General features: G+C 43.9%; 1 protein-coding gene across 3 annotated transcripts in view; it reads right to left on the reverse strand.

Annotated features, from left to right (window-relative positions):
* LOC144165139 (uncharacterized) overlaps window positions 1–27,513 on the reverse strand; it is a 249,251-nt gene that overhangs the window by 112,150 nt on the left and 109,588 nt on the right. For all 3 annotated transcript variants that reach the window (XM_077695243.1, XM_077695241.1, XM_077695242.1), the window contains 2 exons: window positions 18,905–18,984; window positions 13,215–13,348 (listed from right to left, as the gene is read on the reverse strand). In XM_077695243.1, coding sequence (XP_077551369.1) covers window positions 13,215–13,348; window positions 18,905–18,984 — 214 coding nt within the window. The remainder of the gene's footprint in view (window positions 1–13,214; window positions 13,349–18,904; window positions 18,985–27,513) is intronic.

Below are 27,513 nucleotides of genomic sequence, written 5' to 3' on the forward strand. Positions count from 1 at the left end.
CTCTTTTGGGAAACACCAAACGCACCGACAATCGTACTACACGTTCCGACACAACAACAAACAGATAATTATGTACACAAAAAAAACTTTTACCTCCACGAATACAAGCTTTCTCCTCACACAGCAAGCACACCTGAAATAGGCTGTGCATCTTACGCTCCCCGTTCGCCACTTGATACGCATATTCTAACAAAGGCACCTCAGAATCGTACACTCATTATGTGGCCATGTTAAACTTTTGGGAAACACCGAACACCCCGAATGCCATACTACGCCTTGCGCCGCAACACCATTAAAGATAATAACGTACTCCACAAAAACTTTTATTCCCACCTATACAAGATTTCTCCTCACGTGGGTAGCACACCTGAAATACTCTATGTAGGGTACACTCCACATTCGAGCCCTTGATGTCCATACTCAAGCAACGGCACCTCAGAATCCCACGAACATTATGTGACCATGTTCAACTTTTGGGAAACACCAAACCCTCCGGAAACCGCACTACAACTTGCCCCGCAATGCCAGGATCTAAAATTACGTACTCCACAAAAAACTTTTGCCCCACCCATTCAAGCTTTGTCACGCAGCTAACATAACTGGAACACTCCGCGTATGTTACACTTCCCATGCGCATCTTGATGGGCGTATTCTAAAAAACGCCCCTGGGAATTCTACACACTTTATGTTTCCATGTTCAAGTTTTCCAAAACACTGAACATTCCGGAAACCGCGCTACGCCTTGCTCTGCAACATCAAGGCACATAAATTTGTGATCCACAAAAAAATTTACAGCTCACTCATACATGCTTTCTCCTCACGCGGCTAAGATACGTAAAATACGCCGTGCATTTACAATCCCCATTCGAGCCCTTGATGCCCCTACTCTAATAACGGCACCTGAAATTCCCACGATCATTATGTGACATTGTTCAACTTCTGAAAAACACCAAACACTCCAAAAACAACACTGCACCTTGGGCCGCAATACCTAGACACATAATTACGTCCTGCACAAAAAACGTTTACCCCACCCATTCAAGCTTTCTCACGCGTAAGACAACTGAAATATTCCGTGTGTGTTACACTCCCCGTGCGCCCCTTTGATGCCTATATTAAAACCAAGGAACCTGAGAATCCTGCATCCATTATGTGAACATGTTAAACTTTTGGGAAACACCGAACATTCCGCAAACCGAACTCTACATTGCACCGCAACACCCGGACAACTAAATCAATCCTCCTCAAAACCTTCTAACCCTATCCACAGAAGCTTTCTCATCACGCTGCTAACACACCAGAAATACGCCGCATATGTTACATTCATTCACCGCTTGATGCCCAAAATATAACAAAGGCACCTGAGAATCCTACACTCTTTATGCGACCATGTTGAAGTTTTCAGAAACACCAAAAATTCCGAAAACGGCAATACGCATTGCACATCCTCACAGGGACACTTAATAACGTACTCCACAAAACCCCCACCCATACATGCTTTCCCTTCTAGTGGGTAACACACCTGAAATACGCATTGTATGTTACGCTCCCCATTCACCCTCTTGATTCCCAAAGGCACGTGAGAATACTACAGTCATTTTATCACCATGTTCAAATTTTTGGGGACATCAAACATTCAGGAAACCGCCGTAGGCACTGTTCCCCAACCCCAGAACGTATAATTATTTATTCAACAAAAAGATTTTACACTAACCATGCAAGCTTTCTCACGCGGCTAAGAAAGCTAAAATATACCATGTTTGTTAAACTTCCCATTCGCCGCCTTGATACCCATATTCTAACAAAGGCTCCCGACATTCCTGCGCTGGGAAACACCCAGCATTCCGTAAACCGCACAGCGCCTTGCGCAGCCGCACCAGGGTACATAATTCCGTACGCCACGTATAACTTTTAAGTATACCCATACAAGCTTTCTCCTCACATGGCTAACACACCTAAATAAGCGATGTATGTAACACTCCCGGATTCCCACCTTGATGCCCATATACCAATGGCAACTGAGAATACTGCACTCATTTTATGACCACGGTCTACATTTGGGAAACACCGAACATTCCGGAAACAGCTGTACTCCTTGCGCCACAACACCTGGAAACATAATTAGGTACTCCACAAAGAACATTTGCAAACCAATACAAGCTTTCTCCTCACATGGCTGACGCACCTGAAATACGATATGTATGTTACACTCCATTTCTACCCCTTGATGCCCATATTTTAACAAAGGCACCTGAGATCCTTATACTCATTATGTGACCATGTTCAACTTTTGAGAAAAACCGAACATACCGGAAACCGCTCAACGCATAGCGCCGCAACACCCAGACACCTAAATAGGTACTGCACAAGCAATTTTTTACCCACCCATACACACGTTCTCACGATGCTAACACACCTGAAATACGCCGTGTGTGTTACACTCTCCATTCGCCCCATTGATGTCCATATTCTTACAAAGGTCCCTTGTAATACCACACTCCTTGTGTGGCTATGTTCTGCTTTTGGTAAACACGGAACTTTTCGAAAAGCGCACGGCGCATAGCGGCAAATATCTACTAATTATAATTACGCGTTCTACGAAAACGTTTACCCCACCCATACAAGCTTTCTCCTCACGTGGCCAACACACATGAAATACGCTGTGTATATTACCCTCTCTATTTGCCCCCTCGATGCCCATATTCTTACAAAGGTACCTGAGCATCCTACATTCATTTTGTGACCATGCTCAACTTTTGGAAACACCGAGTATTCTGGGAACCGCAATACGCATAGTGCCGCAACACCAGGACACAAAATACGTACTCCACAAAAACGTTTACCTAACACATACAAGCTTTTTCCTCACCTGGCTGACACAGCTGCAAATACGATTTGTATGTTACGCTCCCAATTCGCCCTTTTGATGCCGATATTTTAACAAAGGCAAGTAAGAATCCTACACTTATTATAAGACCATGTTCAAATTTCGGGGAACACGGAACATTCCTGAAACCGCAGTAAGCATTGTGCCCCAACCACAGAAAGCATAATTAGATATTCCTCTAAAAACTTGTAACCTACCCATGCAAGCTTTCTTACGCGGCTAACACAACTAACATACACCATGTATGTTACACTGTCCATTCGCCCCCTTGATGTGCATTATCTAACAAAGGCACGGGGGAATCCTACACTCATTATGTGACCATGTCCAAGTTTTGGAAAACACTGAACACTCCGGAAGCCATGCTACTCATTGTGCGCACAACAGGACACATAATTGACTACTCCACAAAAAACAATTAACCTTACCCACACATTCTTTCCCCTCCCATGACCTACACACATGAAATATGCCGTGTATGTTAAAATTCCCATTCACCACTTGATACGCATATTTTAACAAAGGCACCTGAGTATCCTACTCTCATTTTCTGACCATGTTCAACTTTTATTTACACTGAACATTCCAGAAACCGCAATACGAGCTGCGCCACAACCCCAGTACACGTAATTACATATTCCACAAGAAAAGTTTTACCGTAATTATACAAGTTTTCTCCATACGCGGAGAACCCACCTGAAATACGTCGTGTATGTTACACTCCACATTCCCCCCTTGATGCCAATAATATAACAAAGGCACCTGGGAATCCTACGCTCATTATTTGAGCATGTTCAACCTTTGGGAAACACTGAAAATTCCGAACACCACACTATTCATTGTGCCCAAACCCGAGGATACGTAATTCAGTATTCCTCGGAAACTTTTTAACCCCATCTATACTACATGCTTTCTCATCACGCGGCTAATACACCTGAAATACGCCGTGTATGTTATACTCCCCATAACTGCTTATGCCATTAATATAACAAAGGCACCTGGCAATCCTACACTCATTATGTGAGCATGTTCAACTTTTGGAAACACCGAACGTTTCGGAAACCGCACTACGCATTGCGCTACAACACAAAGCCAGATAATTATGTACGTAACAAAAACCTTTTAACCTCACCCATACAAGCTCTCTTCCCACGCGGCTAACAAACCTGGAATGTGCCGTGTATGTTACAATCGTAACTCGCCCCCTTGATGCCAATAATATAACAAAGGCAACTGAGAATCCTACACTTGTTAAATTACCATGTTCAACTTTTCAGAAACAGCGAACATTCCGGAAACCAGAGAACGGCAAGCGCTGCGTCTTCAGACATATTTACGTACTCCATATAAAACGTTTTACCCTACCCCTTCAAGCTTTATCCTCATTAGGCCAACACCCCTGAAATACGCCGACTCTATTGCACTCCCCATTCACTTCCTCATGCCCATGTTCTAACAAAGGCATGTGAGAATCCTACACTCATTATATGGCCATGTTTAACTTGTGGGGAACACCGAACATTTCCGAAACCGCAGTAGGCATTGCGCCCCTACCCCAGGTCGCATACGTACATATTCCACAAAAAACTTTACTCTAGCCATTTAAGCTTTCTCACGCGGCTAACACGTCTGAAATACACTGTGTATGTTACACTCCCCATTCGCCCCCGTTGATGCGCGTATTCTGACAAAGCCATCAGAGAATCCTACACTCTTTATGTGACCATGTTCAAGTATTGGAAAACACTTAACATACCGGAAACCGAACTACACATTGCGCCGCAACACCAGGACACACATTTAGGTACTCCAAAACAACTTTTAACCACTTCAACACAACCTTTCACCTGACACGGCTGACACACTTGAATCACGCTATGTATATTACACTCCCAATTTTCCCCCTTCATGATTATGTTCTAACAGAGGCACCTGAGAATCCTACACCAGTATGCGACCATATTCAGCTTTTGGGACACACCGAAAATGTTGTAAACCACATTGTGCCTCACGCCGCCACGCCTGGGTACATAATTACGTACGCCACAAAAAACTGTTAACCACAACCATACAAGCTTTCACCTCACGCGGCTAAGACACCTTAAATACGCCATGTATGTAACACTCCCAATTCGCCCCCTTGATGCCCATTTTGTAACAAAGGCACCTGAGATCACTACACTCATTATGTGACCATGTTCAACTTTTGAGAAACACCGAACATACCGGAAACCGCTCAACGCATAGCTCCGCCACACCTAGGCACATAATTAGGTACTGCACAAACTACTTTTTTCCCCACCCATACACGCTTTCTCACGCTGCTGACACACCTGAAATACGCCCTGTGTGTTACACGCCCCATTCGCCCCCTCGATGTCCATATTCTAGCAAAGTCACTGATAATGCCGCAGTCATTATGCGACTATGTTCAGCTTTCGGGAAACACCGACCATTTTGGAAAGCGCACTGCGGATTGCCGCAAATATCTAGGACATATAATTACGCGTTCCACGAAAACTTTTACCATACCCATACTAGCTTTGTCCTCACGCGGCCTACACACATGAAATACGCTGTGTATATAACACTCCCTATTCGCCCCTCCGATGCCCATATTGTAACAAAGGCACCTGTACCCTACACTCATTTTGTGACTATGTTCAGCTTTTGGGAAACACCGACCATTTCGGAAAGCGCACTGCGCATTGCGGCAAATATTTAGGACATATAATTACGCGTTCCTCGAAAACTTTTACCCCACCCATACAAGCCTTCTCCTCACGCGGCAAACACACATGAAATACGCTGTGTATATTACACTCCCTATTCGCTCCTTCGATGCCCATATTGTAACAAAGGCACGTGTACCCTACACTGATTTTGTGACTATGTTCAGTTTTTGAGAAATACCGACCATTTCGGTGTTCAGCTTTTGGGAAACACCGACCATTTTGGAAAGCACACTGCGCATTGCGGCAAATATCTTGGACCTATATTTACGCGTTCCACGAAAACTTTTACCCCACCCATACAAGCTTTCTCCTCACGCGTCCGACACACATGAAATACGCTGTGTATATTACACTCCCTATTCGCCCCTTCGATGCCCATATTGTAACAAAGGCACCTGTACCCTACACCCATTTCGTGACTATGTTCAGCTTTTGGGAAACACCGACCGTTTCGGAAAGCGCACTGCGCATTGCGGCAAATATCTAGGACATATAATTACGCGTTCCACGAAAACTTTTACCCCACCCATACAAGCTTTCTCCTCACGCGTCCGACACACATGAAATACGCTGTTTATATTACACTCCCTATTCGCCCCTTCGATGCCCATATTGTAACAAAGGCACCTGTACCCTACACTCATTTTGTGACTATGTTCAGCTTTTGGGAAACACCGTCCGTTTCGGAAAGCGCACTGCGCATTGCGGCAAATATCTAGGACATATAATTACGCGTTCCACGAAAACTTTTACCCCACCCATACAAGCTTTCTCCTCACGCGTCCGACACACATGAAATACGCTGTTTATATTACACTCCCTATTCGCCCCTTCGATGCCCATATTGTAACAAAGGCACCTGTACCCTACACTCATTTTGTGACTATGTTCAGCTTTTGGGAAACACCGACCGTTTCGGAAAGCACACTGCGCATTGCGGCAGATATCTTGGACCTATATATACGCGTTCCACGAAAACTTTTACCCCACCCATACAAGCTTTCTCCTCACGCGTCCGACACACATGAAATACGCTGTGTATATTACACTCCCTATTCGCCCCTTCGATGCCCATATTGTAACAAAGGCACCTGTACCCTACACTCATTTTGTGACTATGTTCAGCTTTTGGGAAACACCGACCGTTTCGGAAAGCACACTGCGCATTGCGGCAAATATCTTGGACCTAAATATATGCGCGTTCCACGAAAACTTTTACCCCACCCATACAAGCTTTCTCCTCACGCGTCCGACACACATGAAATACGCTGTTTATATTACACTCCCTATTCGCCCCTTCGATGCCCATATTGTAACAAAGGCACCTGTACCCTACACTCATTTTGTGACTATGTTCAGCTTTTGGGAAACAACGACCGTTTCGGAAAGCACACTGCGCATTGCGGCAAATATCTTGGACCTATATATACGCGTTCCACGAAAACTTTTACCCCACCCATACAAGCTTTCTCCTCACGCGTCCGACACACATGAAATACGCTGTGTATATTACACTCCCTATTCGCCCCTTCGATGCCCATATTGTAACAAAGGCACCTGTACCCTACACTCATTTTGTGACTATGTTCAGCTTTTGGGAAACACCGACCGTTTCGGAAAGCACACTGCGCATTGCGGCAAATATCTTGGACCTAAATATATGCGCGTTCCACGAAAACTTTTACCCCACCCATACAAGCTTTCTCCTCACGCGTCCGACACACATGAAATACGCTGTTTATATTACACTCCCTATTCGCCCCTTCGATGCCCATATTGTAACAAAGGCACCTGTACCCTACACTCATTTTGTGACTATGTTCAGCTTTTGGGAAACACCGACCGTTTCGGAAAGCGCACTGCGCATTGCGGCAAATATCTTGGACCTATATATACGCGTTCCACGAAAACTTTTACCCCACCCATACAAGCTTTCTCCTCACGCGTCCGACACACATGAAATACGCTGTTTATATTACACTCCCTATTCGCCCCTTCGATGCCCATATTGTAACCAAGGCACCTGTACCCTACACTCATTTTGTGACTATGTTCAGCTTTTGGGAAACACCGACCGTTTCGGAAAGCGCACTGCGCATTGCGGCAAATATCTTGGACCTATATTTACGCGTTCCACGAAAACTTTTACCCCACCCATACAAGCTTTCTCCTCACGCGTCCGACGCACATGAAATACGCTGTGTATATTACACTCCCTATTCGCCCCTTCGATGCCCATATTGTAACAAAGGCACCTGTACCCTACACTCATTTTGTGACTATGTTCAGCTTTTGGGAAACACCGACCGTTTCGGAAAGCACACTGCGCATTGCGGCAAATATCTTGGACCTAAATATATGCGCGTTCCACGAAAACTTTTACCCCACCCATACAAGCTTTCTCCTCACGCGTCCGACACACATGAAATACGCTGTTTATATTACACTCCCTATTCGCCCCTTCGATGCCCATATTGTAACAAAGGCACCTGTACCCTACACTCATTTTGTGACTATGTTCAGCTTTTGGGAAACAACGACCGTTTCGGAAAGCACACTGCGCATTGCGGCAAATATCTTGGACCTAAATATATGCGCGTTCCACGAAAACTTTTACCCCACCCATACAAGCTTTCTCCTCACGCGTCCGACACACATGAAATACGCTGTTTATATTACACTCCCTATTCGCCCCTTCGATGCCCATATTGTAACAAAGGCACCTGTACCCTACACTCATTTTGTGACTATGTTCAGCTTTTGGGAAACACCGACCGTTTCGGAAAGCGCACTGCGCATTGCGGCAAATATCTTGGACCTATATATACGCGTTCCACGAAAACTTTTACCCCACCCATACAAGCTTTCTCCTCACGCGTCCGACACACATGAAATACGCTGTTTATATTACACTCCCTATTCGCCCCTTCGATGCCCATATTGTAACCAAGGCACCTGTACCCTACACTCATTTTGTGACTATGTTCAGCTTTTGGGAAACACCGACCGTTTCGGAAAGCGCACTGCGCATTGCGGCAAATATCTTGGACCTATATTTACGCGTTCCACGAAAACTTTTACCCCACCCATACAAGCTTTCTCCTCACGCGTCCGACGCACATGAAATACGCTGTGTATATTACACTCCCTATTCGCCCCTTCGATGCCCATATTGTAACAAAGGCACCTGTACCCTACACTCATTTTGTGACTATGTTCAGCTTTTGGGAAACACCGACCGTTTCGGAAAGCACACTGCGCATTGCGGCAAATATCTTGGACCTAAATATATGCGCGTTCCACGAAAACTTTTACCCCACCCATACAAGCTTTCTCCTCACGCGTCCGACACACATGAAATACGCTGTTTATATTACACTCCCTATTCGCCCCTTCGATGCCCATATTGTAACAAAGGCACCTGTACCCTACACTCATTTTGTGACTATGTTCAGCTTTTGGGAAACAACGACCGTTTCGGAAAGCACACTGCGCATTGCGGCAAATATCTTGGACCTATATTTACGCGTTCCACGAAAACTTTTACCCCACCCATACAAGCTTTCTCCTCACGCGTCCGACGCACATGAAATACGCTGTGTATATTACACTCCCTATTCGCCCCTTCGATGCCCATATTGTAACAAAGGCACCTGTACCCTACACTCATTTTGTGACTATGTTCAGCTTTTGGGAAACACCGACCGTTTCGGAAAGCACACTGCGCATTGCGGCAAATATCTTGGACCAATATTAACGCGTTCCACGAAAACTTTTACCCCACCCATACAAGCTTTCTCCTCACGCGTCCGACACACATGAAATACGCTGTGTATATTACACTCCCTATTCGCCCCTTCGATGCCCATATTGTAACAAAGGCACCTGTACCCTACACTCATTTTGTGACTATGTTCAGCTTTTGGGAAACACCGACCGTTTCGGAAAGCGCACTGCGCATTGCGGCAAATATCTAGGACATATAATTACGCGTTCCACGAAAACTTTTACCCCACCCATACAAGCTTTCTCCTCACGCGTCCGACACACATGAAATACGCTGTTTATATTACACTCCCTATTCGCCCCTTCGATGCCCATATTGTAACCAAGGCACCTGTACCCTACACTCATTTTGTGACTATGTTCAGCTTTTGGGAAACACCGACCGTTTCGGAAAGCGCACTGCGCATTGCGGCAAATATCTTGGACCTATATTTACGCGTTCCACGAAAACTTTTACCCCACCCATACAAGCTTTCTCCTCACGCGTCCGACACACATGAAATACGCTGTTTATATTACACTCCCTATTCGCCCCTTCGATGCCCATATTGTAACAAAGGCACCTGTACCCTACACTCATTTTGTGACTATGTTCAGCTTTTGGGAAACACCGTCCGTTTCGGAAAGCGCACTGCGCATTGCGGCAAATATCTAGGACATATAATTACGCGTTCCACGAAAACTTTTACCCCACCCATACAAGCTTTCTCCTCACGTGGCCTACACACATGAAATATGCTGTTTATATTACACTCCCTATTCGCCCCTTCGATGCCCATATTGTAAAAAAGGCACCTGTACCCTACAATCATTTTGTAACTATGTTCAGCTTTTGGGAAACACAGAACATTTCGGGAACCGCAATACGCATTGTGCCGCAACACCAGGACACAATGTACGTACTCCACAAAACCTTTTACCCAACCCATACAAGCTTTTTTCTCACTTGGCTGACACACCTGAAAATACGATTTGTGTGTTACACTCCCAATCCGCCCCCTTGATGCCGATATTTATTATAGGCTCGTGAGAATCATAGACTCATTATAAGACCAAGTTCGAATTTTGGGGAACACCGAACACTCCGGAAACCACAGTAGGCATTGCGCCCCCACCCAAGGACGCATAATTAGACATTCCACAAAAAACGTGTAACCTACCCATGCAAGCTGTCTCACGCGGGTGACACAACTGAAATACACCATTTATGTTACACTCGCCATTCGCCCTCTTGATGCGCATATTCTAACAAAGGAACGTGGGAATTCTACACTCATTATGTGACCATGTTCAAGTATTGGAATACACTGAACAATATGGAAACCACACTACTCATTGCACCGCAACACCAGGACACATAATTGCCTACTCCAAAAAAAACTATTACCCACCCATAAAGGCGTTCTCCTCACGTGGCCTACACACATGAAATACGGCGTTCATGTTACACTCCCCATTCACCACTTGATACGCACATTTTAACAAAGGCACCTAAGTATCCTACACTCATTATCTGACCACGTTCAACTTCAAGAAAACACAGAACACCCCGGAAACCGCACTACGCCTTGCGCACAACCCCAGGGCACATACATATGTAATCCACAATAAACTTTTTACGCTATCCATACAAGCTTTCTCCTCACGCGGCTAACACACCTAAAATACGCTGTGTTTGCTACTTTCTCCTTTCGCCCCCTTGATTTTAATTTTTTATCAAAGGCCCCTTAGGATCCTGAACTTGTCAGGGGAACATGTTATACTTTTGGGAAACACCGATGATTTCACAAAACACACTCCGCATTGCGCCGCAACACCAGTACTCAAAATTTATGTACTCCACAAAAATCTTTATCCTACGTATACAAGCTTTCTGATCACGTGGCCAACCAACCTGAAATACGCCGTGTACTTTACACTCCCAATATACGCCTTGATCAGTAAAATTGACGGTTGGGCGAGTTGGTGTTGATGCATCGTAAGTAGCGCTTGAAACGGGACGACAGAAGAGAAGACACACACATTAGCGCCGTCTTGTGAGTCTTCTCGTCTGTCGTCCTGTTTCAAGCGCTACTTACGATGATTCACCCTTTATGTTTATAATATAACAAGGGCACCTGAGAACCTGCACTCATTGTGTGACAATGTTCAACTTTTGAGAAACACCGAACGTTCTGGAAACCGCTCTACGCATAGCGCCGCAACACCCGGACACATAATTTCGTACTGCAGAAACAACGTTTAACCACACCAATACCAGCTATCTACTCGCACGGTTGACACACCTGAAATACGCCATGTATGTTACAGTCTCAATTCGCCCCCTTGATGCCTATATTTTAACAAAGCCATCTGAGAATGCTACACTCCTTATGTGAGCATGTTCAGCCTTTGGGAAACACCGAACATTCCGTTAAACGCACTGTGCCTCGTGCCACCACACCAGGGTACAAAATTACGTACTCCACCAGAAACTTTTTACCTCACGCATGCAAGCCTTCCGAAGCTGCTAACACCCCTGAAATACGCCATGTCTGTTACACTCGCCATTCGCCCACTTGATGCCCATATTCTAAGAAAGGCACCTGATAACCCTTCACTCATTAAGGACCATGTTCACCTTGTGGGAAAAACCGAACATTCGGGAAACAACAGTACGCCTTGCACCGCATCCACAGGACTCATGTTACGTATTCCACAAGAAACTTTTTATCCCACCCATACAAGCTTTGTCACGTGGCTAAAACATTCGAAATTATCTGTAGTAAACTGCCCATGCGCCTCCTTGATGCCGATATTCTAACAAAGGCACCCGAACATCTTACACCCTTTATGTGCCCTTGTTGAACTTTTGGGAAACACCGAACCTTACGGGAACCGCACTACGAAGTGCGCCGTAACACCAGGACCCAAGTAAGTTTTGAAATATCCGGATTTCTACTGCTGGCAACATTGCCCGAATGGAAGAAACTGTACACCACTTTCTTATCTTTCCCGAATTAGGTTACTCTTCAATGAATAGTGATCGCGACGATCCGTGGCCTTTAAGCAGTGGCAAGATATTTCTCCTTCTTTTTCCTTCAAAACATTGTAACTTTTTTATATTAACATTTTATTCTTAATCATAAAATATATTGAATATTTACCGAATAATACTTTATTCGCAATGTTTGTTTCTCTAGCGTATTTTAGAACAATTGCTCCCTTTTATTCCGATTGCTGTGGTATTTCCGCTTACTAAAATTAAATGCATTGCACGTGATATGTCAACGCATAGCTTTCATTCTATTGCTTTTTGTAATTTCCACAAGTTGGTTCTTTATTTTGGCAAGAAAGGGATCTCATATAAAAATTATTCCTAGAGACTATGATCACGCTTGTATCTCAATCAGGAATTCCAAAGTTTTTATGCTCCTGATATTTATTTATAGCCGTTTTAGCCTTCACTAAAGTACACGAGCTTCAAAAACAATGCTGTACATTATTTGAGTGGAATGGACATCATCAGTGATTGTTCTTTCGTTCCATTCGCTGACTTTTTTTCTAATTATATGTCTTAAGGCCCCGACGTAACATACTCTATGAAACCCGCCGTAGTGATAGGATCCGGAATGATTTTGACACGGCCGTTTTCTTGTCAATATTCTTTTCAAGATGTCTAAACACCAGCCAGTGCGGATCTATATAGTATTTATTGCAGCCTGTTGCTTTTTGTTATGGTGTTACCATGCGTAATTGCAATTTTACAGATTTCAGGCGATCTCTACAGTATTTTGTACAGTAGCACATAAACATAATACGCTCACCCGTGCGTGGCGTAGTGCAGTGGCCTGTTACCGTTTTCATCTTCACACTCCACTCCCAGCTGGCCTCCAAGAAAGAAATCAACTAACGTGGTGTTCCCGGAGAAGCAGGCAGCGTGCAGAAGAGTCTTGGCTTTCTGTGTAAATAAAGGGAATGTGTTCTGTATGAACTAATTGTACTTTAAAGAATACTACGAAATAATTTCTAGTTTAAGGTTAACAAATGTGATAATGATACAAGTCACTGGACGTGCAGTAGTAACACTCGCAAGTGCGCTGCAAGACAGACAACAAATAAATTGTGATATATGTTGGGGAATCATGGTAGCAACAACGAGGCCGCGGGCACGGGAACGGGCAGCTGGAGCTAGGTTCGTTCCCCGTTCCGTAGCAGTGGCCTCTATATTGCTGCTATTATTCCCCAATGCAGTCAATATATTTCACACAAAGGGGGAGTACTGGGTTTTTTCACGCCTTATTCTACGGCACAACTCTGCTATACAGTTCCCTGTGACAGCATCGCTCATATCGTCGGACGTTTTGCCGGGCAAATCTCTCAGTTTCTGATATCAGTAAGAAGTCGTATTTACACGATAACAACATTCGACCCTAAAACTTTGCAGACTTCAGAATATTCAATTGCAAATACGTGGTTTATTTTAATAATAAATGTATTTTAATCACACAAGCGCACGGATGGTACTAGTTATTTCTGGGTTGTGAATCAGTAAAATATATTTTGCCTGTGGGTAATTTCTTTTATCCTATATTCAAATATTTTTTTAGAGAAAAAAGTCCTTTCATTGTACCGGCACTGCTCCTAGATGGAACACGTAAAGTATGTCTTCAGAAGGATTATCATTAAGGCATATCCTGAAATAAGCCCGCAGCCTTAGGCACACCCTTTGTTATACCTTTCATCGTGTACTAAAAACAATAAAGGAAACACAGTATTTTATAGCTATAATTTTCAGATAGTGCGATGCAGTGAATTGTGCAACGCCGGGCATTTCGTCGAAATGTATAAAACAGAAAGCCGTCGTGGTTGTGCTTTATTTGAGCAGTTGTGAGTTTGTGTGGTTTCTGTGACCCTCCACAGCCTCTATATTGATACTAAACTGATTTATTTTGTGTGCCTTCTGTTAGAGTTTTTCTAATGCAAAGCTCTTGCCTATAGGCAATTCTCAGAATTCTCTATGAATTTTCTGAGTCTCCACTTGCTGACCCCAAGGACGTGGGTTTATTGCCCGTCAGCAGCGGCCCCTTTTTTATGGAGGCGAAAAGTGAAAACGCCCGTGTGTTCCAGATTTTGGTGCGTATAAAGATGACCATATGGTTAAAATTGATCCACCACCCTCCACTATGCCAACGTAATCCGTCCCCGTGTGAAACCCCACAATCCATCTAGAGGAACGGGAGCCGTGGACTCGGTTGTGCGCTGTGGCTCTCCTATATTTATTCAGGCGCGTAAGGCCCGGCCGGAACTGGGAGAGCGGCGTAGACATGTGACCACCCAGGCGCTCGTTCGTGTTCCATCTGTTGTGTGTAACTGCTGGAGCTGGCCAGGCATCGTGGTGATGGTTGGGCACTGATGGTGACGTTGGCGATGGTGTCGCTACGAATCCATCAAACCAATCAGTCACCTACTGGGCAGTGGTCGCGGCAGAAGAATTTCGGCGCATGTACGCTGCTGCGAAGTGTGGCCTCCGTGGTGCTCAAGGTATATTTGTTTGTTTGCCGAAAACTCTAGCGTATCTGAGGGCCAAGTACGCTAGTCTTAGCTTTAGGCGTCTTCAGCTATAAGGCTTAGCCAGTGGAGTGAAATGATGTTTGTATGGCATTGAAGATTCAAGCACTGGGAATACATTGACATCACTTAAAAGCAGTGTGGCTTCGTTGGTTTATTTTTAGTTATTTATTTATTTGATTAACGACATCGCTTTTAATGGCATTAAAGAGGAAGGGTGCATACATGAAAAATTACAATGCAAGCAAAGAACAAACAGAATAACAACTTCCAATTTACACTAATACATGCACACACATTTTCCCAAAGCCTTCACAAATGCTTCATAATCAACAATACCGACTGTTGCAGAAGGCAGGGCGTTCCATTCCGGGATAGTCTTTGGTCGTGTCGTAGCCATATGTAGTGCGACGAAAGTAAGCACTTTTCGCGCGGTACCATAACATGATTGTAGTAAATATTATGAAATAACTTTAATGGCAACTTGTTTCTCCTTAGCTTTAGCAATTCCCACACCAAGGACTCTTTCAAATTCGTCATACTTTGAAGTCTCGCTTAATTTTCAGAAACATAACGAGCTGCTTGGGTCTCTACGTTTTCTATTTGTGTTACTTTGCTCTCTTGGGAATGCTACGGCTTCGCCACTCACAACGCCCGGGCTTTTACTCATTTAGTTTCTAAACCTCAAACCACAAAGATTACTTGACCCAAGAGAAGAGGAATTCGAGGCATTTGCCTGAAAATCGCATGATTGTATTTGTTGTAGCAGTAAGGTTTTCTATAAATAAATTTTTGTCCGGATGTTTGCTTGCTTATCGTTTGGAGTTTGAAAAATAATATTTATGCTCGAAAACGGCTACACCAGACATAGTGCCCTCTTGTACCGTGAAACAAAATAAGCGTGTCGGCAATAAGAGGTAATCGGTGAATATATGCCTGGTTAATTTAAATGTGCGGATGAGATGTCGCTCAAAAATAAATAAACACGTGTCATCACATAGTCTTACGTTAATAAAGCTGTGCTGGGTAAGCTATCTTTTTGACCGTCCCCTGGTTATACTCCGCAACTGACTTACAATGACAGCTTTACAGAAGCCTCTAAACGAAAACGTAGAAAATGCTTCACCATACGTCTTGCATTTTTAGGGTGCAGTTAACAGTTAACTTTACCATAGCTCTTGCAGTTTAGGTTGCAGTTAACATGTAACAGTTGTGTATTATGCTCCGCCATGGTATTGCTAAGTGATGTTGCCATTTGTGTATTGCCCTTTTTCGTTGTTGCTTTATGCATCAAGATTGTAACCCCCGTACAATAATGCCATATCGGCGCTGTAGTTATATGTAATAAATAAATAAACAAATAAGTCAATAAATGAACAATAAATAAACAAATAAATATCTAACGGCACGTTGTCTCCAATTGGGGGCAGCAGTGGATAACCAAAGCATTGTTTTCCGCCTGTTGAGAGCGCCTTTCTCGTTCCAGCATGCCATCCTTCTGTCCGTCTGGTATGAGTAAGGCAGGCGTAAAAAACAATAGTTATATATATATATATATATATAGATATATATATATATATATATATATATATATACATATCCACACATATACATATACACACATATACATATATATATATATATATATATATATATATATATATATATATATATATATATATATATATATATATTTTTTTTTTTTTTTTTTCACCACTTTTTTTTCGACTCAAAAAATTCGTCATCTCTTTCTATGACCCACCACAACCTCCCCTTTGCTTTCCGAGGTTTTCTTGACTGCCAACCCTTATTTTCTATATATTTATATATATACATATATTTAACATCAGTAGAGAGAGAGCCACAGTAGAAAAATATTAAAAAATAAAAGTTTACTGCCGTTTCAGGAAGAGGACTTTCTGTCTTCAGAGCACAGAATAAGTTGTTTTCGGGGTTATATATATATATATATATATGTATATATATATATATATATATATATATATATATATATATATATATATATATATATATATATATATATATATATATATATATATATATATATATAGCACGGGCCAGGGCAGAGCAAAGGAAGGGAGAGTTCGTACAAAGAGATAATGGGTTGGTGGGCAGCGAAAAAATAGGTGAAGTCTAAGAGGAAAAACAAAAGGATTACAAGAAATCACAGTCACGCGGTGCAAACACGAGAAAAATAACCAAAAAAGAAAACAACGAAACAGTTTATGTTAGCGAAGTCAAAATGCGTAGTGGTGTGATATTATGAGGGAAAATCTTTTCCGAAATATGACCAACTTCGCGCACATTCCGTAATTTTTTTTAACTCCTTCAAGTAAGGAGTTTTAAGGCAAACAGTTAACAGTTAAGGCAAACATCCCTATTTCGGTGCGCTCCTGCAAAAGTTTACATTGGTATTTGCCGTAGGCTTTAGTTGGGGTTTATTGCGTTCCGTTTCACTCCTATCGCGTCTTCCAAATAATATTTCAAAATTTACGAGGGATTTCATATACTGCTGTTTGGATACGGTGACTCATATAATCTTCATTGCCTATTTGTGGCGATATCTGCAATACGACCTTCTCTGAAGAATAACGGGAAGCCTGAGGGCTTCTGATCATGAGGTTGCCGGTTATGAATAATCTTAAAACATATTATGACGTTTTTTTTTACTTCAATATATACGGCAAGTCATAAAGGTGGAATGTAAGGAAGCGTGATATCTTTAGTCATGTGCTTTAAATGCACATAGGGAGATCTCAAAAATGAAGTTTAAGAGTGGTATAGCACCTCGTGTTCGCCAAGAAGACACCTGAGCAAAACTCTTCTCATATTCTGGTAGGAGTGGAAATAGCGTTTGTAAGGTGGAGGATTGTGTATTTTTACCATTTCATGATATTAATGTTTAAAACAAATTCTGTCGCGATCAAAAAGGGAAATTTGAATGGTCGTTAAACATAGACTTCCTATTTGGGACGCGAAATCATAAGAAAAAATTTTACAATTTACTGGGTGTCAGCGTAAGGTTGAATGCAAACGCAAAAATAAGCAAGACCCGACATTTTAAATTTCTATGAGAGCTCGCATTGCCGCAAACTGTAAAATAAATTTATTAGCACCATGTTTCAAGATATTGGGGCTTTTCAAGTTTTCACAGCTACACCTTCTATGTTATCAAAGTTTGCTCATATTAAAGCATCCGGATGCGATCATGATTTTTTTCGGGCCAAATACACGGTGTTTGAGCGCCAAACTGATGCTCTTTGCGCATAATAAATGCTTTCATCATGCGTAAGAAATGCGTAATAAATGCATATCAGGTATGTCTGATATGCTCACGGCAAGAAGACTGATAATTTCCCAGAATTTTAATGAAGTTGAGAACCCTGTGTACCCGCCAAAATATGTTCGACGCCCAAAAGATATTTTGTAACGTTTGCGAAGTGTAGTCCAAAAATACGGCACAAAAATCGTACACTCTGCTGTGACTTGTTTTTTGCCGTTTTGATGAAAACCGAATATTACACCCAATAGTTTGACTCCATGCATTGCATATATTGTCCTCAACAGTCCCTCAAGAAATACCCACCAATATGGTGGCAAAAAAATTATGCATAAACTTTTACAGGCAATTAAGGGCCAGTCGAAGTCCTTACGCAGTTGTTTTTGTTTGTTCTGCCCAGTTTTGCAGCACCCGATATATGCGACCTTTTGCATTTACCGCGCTATAAAAATACGCAATTAGCTTTAATTGCTTCAAATTACTGAGTTTTTATCGTGCAATTTTGAATTGTTAGTAGTGACTATTACTAAAATATTAATCTTCTGAGCGAACTCTGTTAAATCGCGGTAAAAAAAAATCGGCATAAATTGTTTACATTCCTTTTAACAGTTCCTTTCTCCTCGACTGTTTTCCTGCCAAACTTACCTCAGGGTCAGAAGAGTGAGCGTGACGAATGAACTTGTCAACTGCTTCCGAAAGACTCCCGAGAGGAGAAGTTCTCGGACCTGTCAATATATTTAAAACAGCCCGGTGAATGCTTTTAACACATCATAAGCTTAGGAAAAAAATTGCACGACCCCTGTCATAAGGAACTTAGCGAATGGTGATGCATGCTTTATTTGTTATTATGTTGTTTCGATGAAAGCACACAATCCACGTTAACACCTGAAAAAGCTGTGCGTCTGTGGCATACACAGAGAAGTTTGCATGTGACCGCTGTTGAAGCATCTGTGTACTAAACAAATTCGCCCTTTTCCGAAGCAATGAACTTGTTTATGTACGTCCCGCCATTTATGAGGCATTCACCACCAAACACAATGATTTTCTTTTACCGCCCTGTTATCTGACTATTTCGGCGTGAGAAATTTGACATTTCGGCGTGAGAAATCAGCTATGCACATTTCACTTCGCGCAAAAGGAGACCACGATTACAAATCACATAGTTTCAGGCGTGCTCTCCCTAAAAGGACAGTGTTTTTTTTCTTTGGGAATTGATCGTGTTGTAGCGCGGGCACAGTCACTAAAAAACCCTACCGCGTGCATGTGAAGTTCTATCCCCCGAACGGCAGCAACAATGATAATAAAAGTGCTGAAAACAAAACATTAGAACTTCAGGCAGTAGCTGTCCTTTCGGTTTGAAGCGCACACTCCTCATTTTTTTAAAACAACCAGACAAATGTCACGCAAACAGCTCCAGAGAAGCTATTTTGTTCGATAGCAACCTTAGTTGGAAAAAGGTAAACCACAAAAAACCCACTGATTAGAAGCGCAGGCTAATGCTGAACTAAGTGACAAAACGCGTTCAAACACTCCGAAAAAGTCATGCACGGTACTGCTTAAAATAGGTTAAAAAAAAAACGTGAAAAGCAAAATCACTGTCATAACTGAAGCGCTGGGCAAACTACCACCTAGTATGCTTCTGGTGGAGCCAGGGGGTACTGGAAAATATTGCATCTGTTTAATGCTGTCGACGAAACGAGGAAAGACAATACACTATACTTTAATCTAGAATCATTCACTTAGCGCTGAGGCAATAAATTTTCTATCCCCAAGCTTGTTTTACAACTAACCCGTTTTTTATAGATTGCGTATTTAGATTGCTTAGAATGTTCTTGTTTATTAACATGTCGGGGGCGGCAAAACGCTTTCTTGGCAAAACACCTTCATTGCAGATGATCAGCAAGCAACAGATGAAGCACTTAAAACGAAGAAAAGCTATAACTATTGCAAAAACGGCCACCGAAATATTTATACTGCATTTGGCTGATAAGAAGACTTCATCACTTCTGTTAGTTTCATTTTATATATAAGCAGTTCACAGGAACATGGTATACTCACAAAATGTCTACCTGCTGTCAATACTGGGATGTTATCTAAGGAGGAACGGACACCTCTGCATTTGCCTGCTTAAATAAAACTCGAGTTACTCTGTCTTCAGAAATCATAACGACACACTTCCAATTTATTACAAAACAGCGAGAAATGTGAATACGTGTAAACTCTCTAACCATGCCGGCTAAGTAATATACGCCGCTCCCTTTTTACCCACCTTTACAGACTGAAATGGCTTCGGGGTTTTACCCTGAAGCGTCTCGATGAGCTATGGTGCTTTAGAGTTTGAGGATTAAGCGAACAATATAAAAATGACGGGTTTGTTTATTACTCTCCCGTTGCAGTGCTAATAGCAAAAAAAACAAAGCTTCATTACCAGCAGTGGAATATCACTTTGCTGAAATCTTTATCACCGACACTTTGCTTCCAGTGGAACTGAAACTATTAAGTAATATAGCAGAAAAAAAACAGCCCAATCCCTAAAGGACCCACCGCAATACCTTTCAAGAGAACATTACTTAAAATCATGGGACATTGCTTTTGATAACCCTTTTAATGAGTGTACACGTCCTGATTTCACACCATCACATCACATTATGCCCGTACTGCACGCAACCCAATTCGCCCTCTACGTTTTTTGCAGTTTTAATTTTGTTCTCAGCGAATTGTTTCATATATTTTTACGTCCAACTTATTTTTTTGTATGACTGTTTTTTGCAATGAAATATGCTGTACAACTGTTTTAATTTTGAGAAAACTTCAGGCGAATCTATTATGTTTCAAATTCTTGCGTCAGCCTTACCGGGGTTTCCAACAAATCAACACAAGCCACTCCCCCATCGTTCAATATATCCTTCCTAAGGTTCCTTACTACCGCTGTCGCAGTTTATTCCTCAACTTGTCTTTCTGAGTGACGATTCATTGCCTCCTTTTTATAGAGATGTTCGCTTTTAAATAAAATAAATGGGTGAAAAACGAATAAACAAATGCTGGTAGGGCATCAATGATGAAAAAAAGAATATTTTTCCTGATACAATATTCCCTAATTGTGCTATGCGACCTTCTAAAAAACTGGTTAGTTTATAAGCGTAACTTTTCTACTTAATTTGAGGAAATCCTCGTTCTCAGAGAACGGCAGGGTAGACCTCAATCACTTTTCTTTGTGGTTCCCTTCTGCCTTCTTCAAAGCATTAGACGGCGTTCTTTTCTTCGGCAAAAAATAAACGAAGATGAATCGGGTTCCCGTTATTTCTGCACCAATGAGGTATTCTGTCGTGCCATTTTACGCGCTATGCAAAATTTGCTCTATAACAGTGCCAGTAATCTTACAAGACAATGGACAAAAATGTCAAAATGTCGTACGGCGGTTCATCAGTAACATCATATTTGTCACAACTTACACCTCTACTTCATGTGACCAGCGCTGCACAATTTTGAATACTTTCTTGAATTTTCCTGCTGCTGTACTTGTTCTTTGCAGCCTCCTACAATGTTTAGGCTAGTCTAATGCATGGCGTTCTCTTACACTGGGCTTGCAATAAAAATGAATCAGGATTCCAAAAATAGTTTTATCGGTGAGCTGAGCTGTCAGTTTTTTACTATCCCTGGCACATATGAAAAAATAAACGCTCAAAATGGCAAACACCTGAATGAGTACAGGTGAAAAAAGGGAACCTCGCAAGATATGCTCTATAGCATATTCATAATACGGGAGGATGTCGAATGGTTTTACGGTGCAGCCTGCCAAGAAATTGAAGAGATTTAATTTACGTGAGACCCCTGGACGACATAAGCGAGGAATGCACGGACAGGATGGTCCTTGACGCGCAACGCGCACATTTCCCTCTCCGAAAGGGAGCTCGCCAGGGGGACATCATCTCAGCAAAAATGTTCAGAGCATGTGTAAATGAAGAAGCCAGGGAGCTTCCCGGGGAAAGCTGAAGGTTGAGAATAAACGTAGAACACTCAAACTATTTGCAGATTGCAGATGACATAGTCTTTATCAGTGAATTAGAACAACTGCAAAAAATATTACGGAACTAAAACCACAATTTTTCTCCGTGGGGCAAATAGTACATATGAACATCAGAAAGTAAGTACAAATAAACATGCTGAAAAGCCATCTTCGGCATAGATAACGGAACGCTAGAAACAGTAGAAGAATATACCTATGTTGGCGGGATGGTCATAGCGGATGCCAACCACGAAAAACTAAATCCGGCTCAGAATGTGAGTGTGTTGGGGTAGAATCGACAAGCACTCAAAAATAAACAATAGTGAAATACCAAAATCCCTGAAAGATTTTATGCAACTAATTCGTGGTCTCGGTGTTGACGTATGCAGGGGAAACTTGGCGTCTCATAGACAGACAGACAAATGTTTTTACTTGGATGGCTCGAGGCCGCAGGTTGAAGATGGGATGTTAATAATGTCCGGCCATGTCCGGACAATATTAATCCGGACAATAATGTCCGGCGTCTCACGAACGAACTGTAAAACAAACTAAGGTCGGCCCAACGGGCCATGGAGGAAATAATGATGTGGGTAACCCTTAGGAACACGAAACGAGCATCGTGTGTCACAGAAGGAGCACGAGCCAAAAATATCATAGCTCAAATTAGGAAAAATAAATGGACTTGGGCTGGCCATGTAGTGAGATATACCGGACACAGCTGGACCACGACGGTCACAGAATGAATACCGAGAGACGAGATTAGAAGAACAAGAAGGCAGTAATTCGAAAATTACCCTACTTCATGAGCGCAGTTAACCACGGTTAAGCGAACCGCGGCTAGACAAAACCATCGTTTGCTGCTTACACGACAGAAGAAACAACGGTTACCCCGCTAACCATGGTTAACGCAAACTGAGCTTTGCCACCTAAGTTCGGTCACGCTAACCGCAGTTCCCGAAGCCACAGTGCTTAAAATCGCACAAGTCAGGACGCAAGTGGCCGCGCAGCAGCTGAGGCGGAAAAAAAATTCACCTGGTGTTGGGAGGATACTAGGGTTCTGAAATAGCGGGCGCACTAAAGCTGCCCCGAAGAGGAGCTTGCGTTCTGCCTGACTGCCCGTCAGCAGCGGCTCGTTCCCCGATCCACCCGCTCAAACAGGACACAAGCCTGCTTATTCTGTAAATCCCGCCCGTCGACCGCCAAAAAAATGGATAACGCAAGCAATCATGATGTGTTTTTATCACTCGGAAACGATCGGAGTGCGCGTCATCCGTATCTGCATACGCGCCGGTGCGCCTGCCCGCACGCCACTGGAAGCAGCTCAAACCGGCCCGGACAACGGCAGCAACAGCTTATCACCGCTTTTCGAAATCAATCGCATCGCGGAAAAGAACTTCCACATGCAAGAAAGTGGATGTTAGTGCAGTGAAAAGTTGTGCTATGGATGGTAATCCCCAATTGAGGAGATAGCCACCATAAAATACCCACCGCGATTTTAATCCTAAAGTTCCCAACACCGAGCAGACCTTCGAAAACCAAGCCGGTTGCGAGCTGTTGGGGAAGCCCCTCTTCTCGCCGCGCGCGAGTTCGATGCGTTTGGGTCTCAAGCGACTGCTTTAACGATATTTCCTTTTGTCTAGACTGCTTCTCGTTTGTTTTATATCGTGATGTTAAAGTGTGGTAATTTATTTTTGTTACGCTCACAACCATGTGACCGCAGTCGCCACACTGGAAATTCTGTGTGTAACAGCCAAAACCGCAATTTGTGATAACCGCGGTTAAACATTTGTTACCATGGTTAGACTTAACTGCGGTTACTTCCGGCGTGTTACTAGGGTACAAGAGGCAAAATACCAAATTTCCCATGGAGAGAATGGGCTCTGACACCACTGGACGGGGTCGGGTGTAAGTTCAATAATATGGCCTCCGTACTGCAGTGGACCTAAACGGGCTCTTGTTCATGATGATGATGATTTCTTCTAACTTGTATTCGATATTCCTAGGCACCATTCCCTTTGCTCCTAGGCACCATTCCCAAGAGTTACCACAGCCTGAGCAGATCCTTTTCCCTTGAAGTTCAACTACCCTGCTTCTATTAAACCCGTTAGAAAACGCTTGCTTCAAATTTCACACTTATTGTTCATTCTTCAATTTTCCTGGAGCTTTTGATACCGTGTTGTATGTTATATCATTTGACAAAATTGTTTTCCATAACAGAAAAACTGGCATGATAATTGAACAAAGGGTTTTCTTATCAGATAATTCTATGTATATTTTCTGGCAATTTCTTATCAAGGCCCCTCGCTTTGATGTCAGGCATACCGTAAGGGTCTAACGCAACTCTCCCAGATTGTTAGACATTCTAGTGATATTATTTCTTGTATAAATTTTTAACTACCGGGAAATTGCTTAACTCCCATAAGTGTTACACATAATTAAAAAAACTTACTGTACTCCGCCATTCTCGTCAGCTCCAACAGGCATAGATAACGTTTTTTGTGTTGGAATCTGTAGTGGTCATATTTTCAATGTTGCTTCACCGTTTTAACGTCCTGAACATTGTAACCATGCATTATAAAAGGCACAAGTGAACAGTGTAACAACCTTACTCCCACAAGGTCGTATACATTCTGGATACCAATATCTTAAAACCCTCTACTCACGAAACGCAAAGTTGAAAGTTTCCATTTATATTGCCGACACGTTTATGACCGCCAACCACTTTTTAATATTTTAGGCCGTGAAATTACGGTTATCAATAGTTGATTGTCGTTTATCTTATTATGACCCACCGCGGCGACTCTGTGGCTAAGGCGTCGTGTTGCTCAGCCCAAGGTCGAGGGTTTGATCCCGGCCCCGTACGCTCCTCTTCCGTTCAGCTAACCGAAGAAAAAAAATACCGGCTCCTTTACGGACCTGGTTCGGGCGAATTCATTTCGTTCTGGTGCAGTATTGGTTCGACTAAATTATGTTGCGTACCGGTTCGCCAGCCGGTTCGATGCTTAAAGCGGTTGGCGTGCCGCATAGTTGAGTTCGTTTACCAAAAAGGCGGAGTAGCTTAAAACAACAAAACCAACATTGAAACACTTCAAAACATTTCGGTTTCCCAGTAACTATGCTGCAATTTGAAAGAAAACTTGAACACTTTGGCCAGGCGTTAAGAAAACAGATGAAGTAGTTGCCACGGACCAGCTACTTTACCGGACATACCTTTAGTTGTCGTAGGGACTACAGAAAGACAAAGCCAAGAGATTTGATGGCGGGTTAGGTTTTCTGCCCTTTCCTCTGACCCCCCTGTTAAGTTCGCGCTCCGCATGTAATTAATGAAGGCCACCGCTGGCCCATGTATTGGCGTCACCTCCGCGGGTAGCTACGATCCTGTGTCTCTTTCATGTAGCCGCACGGACGCCAAGTTCGGAGCCGCGGAGAGCGTGTGTTGTGCCTGTCCTTTCGTGTGTCAAAGGACGGGGGTGCTTACCCTGAGTACCTCTGTCGCGCCGGAGGTGGCTGGGTCATTCGGCATAACAAGCTGACGGGAGGCCAGATTATCGTATCTCTTAGTGTTGAAAGTGCGCGCGGTGTAAGTTTGGAAAATCTTCGACTCCGGCGGCGGACGCTCTTCGTCGACGGGTCGTTCGCCTCGACGATGGTCGCCTCGGCTGGCGGCGTCTCTCCCCGTGGTCTGTTCAGGTGGGCGGCGGCGCCCCTTTAGTCTGGGAGGGAGGGAATTAGCAACCCTCATTGTCCCGTCGCGCGCGCAGACGCACGCTTCGTGGGAGGTGTCGCGCGGAGGGAGGTCAGCCGCGCGGGGACCGCTCTGGGCCCTCGGCTTGGCTTTTTGGTGCAGATGCCGTGCGCTGAACGTAATGTGTGTCCACTTAGGCCACAGATGTCCTGTGTTTGCTTATCGGGTGCTATGGCGTTCGTGGGAAACGCACTATGAGTGTGTAAGAGAGAGTGTTAGGTCACGTGACCGCAGGTGGGGACATGTGTGTGATTGGCTGGTTCCTGTGGCCAATCAATGGTTGGTAATAATTGTTTTAAAATGTTTTTCTCTCTTTCTTGAACGCCCCCTTTTTGGAGGCGGGGTTTTTGCTATCAAAACCGGAGTGATTGGGTTTTGTCGAAGGTCGGTCGAGAGGGGATCTAGTTCAGTATAGATCTCGGCTGAACAGGCTGCTGCTGTCAGAGTGACAATGTAACCGTCACTCTGTCCTCATGTAAACTTGGAGTAATGTAAATAGTGTAAATAAGCCTAATATCCAGCAAGGAAGGTAGTCCTCATCCCTCACCCGCTCCAAGCATCGGTCGTCGGTCATCGGAGTGAGTCGAGATCGTCCTCTCGGCTCGCGCATCAAAAGAACATCACTATTTCGTCTCCATCAGTTCGCCAAGAAGATGGAGAGGTGAAATTTAACTGGCGCAGTCGGCAGGATGACCACGACCATGGGCTGGAGCTGGTGGGGCATTCCGGAGAGACTCCTTCAACGCAAGGTTCGGCTCCGACCAACGACGAGCCAGACTCCAAGCATTGACAAGGCGACACCTCAGCGGGAGGCCTCGTGAGCTTCAGCTCAGTGCTGCAGCAGCCGCGATTCAACGGCAACGGGGCGACACCTCAGCGGGAGGCCTCGTGGGCTCTGGCCCAGGGTGGCGTAAGCCGCGGTTCAACGGGGCATCACCTCAGCGGGAGGCCTCGTGAGCTCCGGCCCAGGGCGGCGTAAGCCGCGGTTCAACGGGGCGACACCTCAGCGGGAGGCCTCGTGGGCTCTGGCCTAGGGCGGCGTAAGCCGTGGTTCAACGGGGCGACACCTCAGTATGAGGCTTCGTGGGCTTGGGCCCAGGGCGGCGTAAGCCGCGGTTTAACGGGGCGACACCTCAGCGGGAGACCTCGTGGGCTCCGGCCCAGAGCGGCGTAAGCCGCGGTTAAACGGGGCGCCACCTCAGCGGGAGGCCTCGTGGGCTCCGGCCCAGGGCGGCGTAAGCCGCTGTTCAACGGGGCGACACCTCAGCGGGAGGCCTCGTATTCTCAGGCCCAGGGAGCACGGCCCCATCCCAGCGGCGAGAGCGGCGCATCGGGTCCATGAGCTGCTGCATCAGCGACACTGCGACCCGGCCGTACCCGGGGCGAGCACAGGTGGGTCCTGATTTGTTTTCTCCGGGTTCACCATGGCCACTATGCTAACGGCATGTCGCGGCACCGACCGAAAGGTTAGTGCCATTGTGCTCGAGATTGAGGAGTTGAGAG

This window comes from Haemaphysalis longicornis, unplaced genomic scaffold (assembly GCF_048455015.1).
Source record: "Haemaphysalis longicornis isolate Haplotype H1 unplaced genomic scaffold, Haemaphysalis longicornis Haplotype H1 scaffold_14, whole genome shotgun sequence".
Classification (NCBI taxonomy): Eukaryota; Metazoa; Arthropoda; class Arachnida; order Ixodida; family Ixodidae; genus Haemaphysalis; species Haemaphysalis longicornis.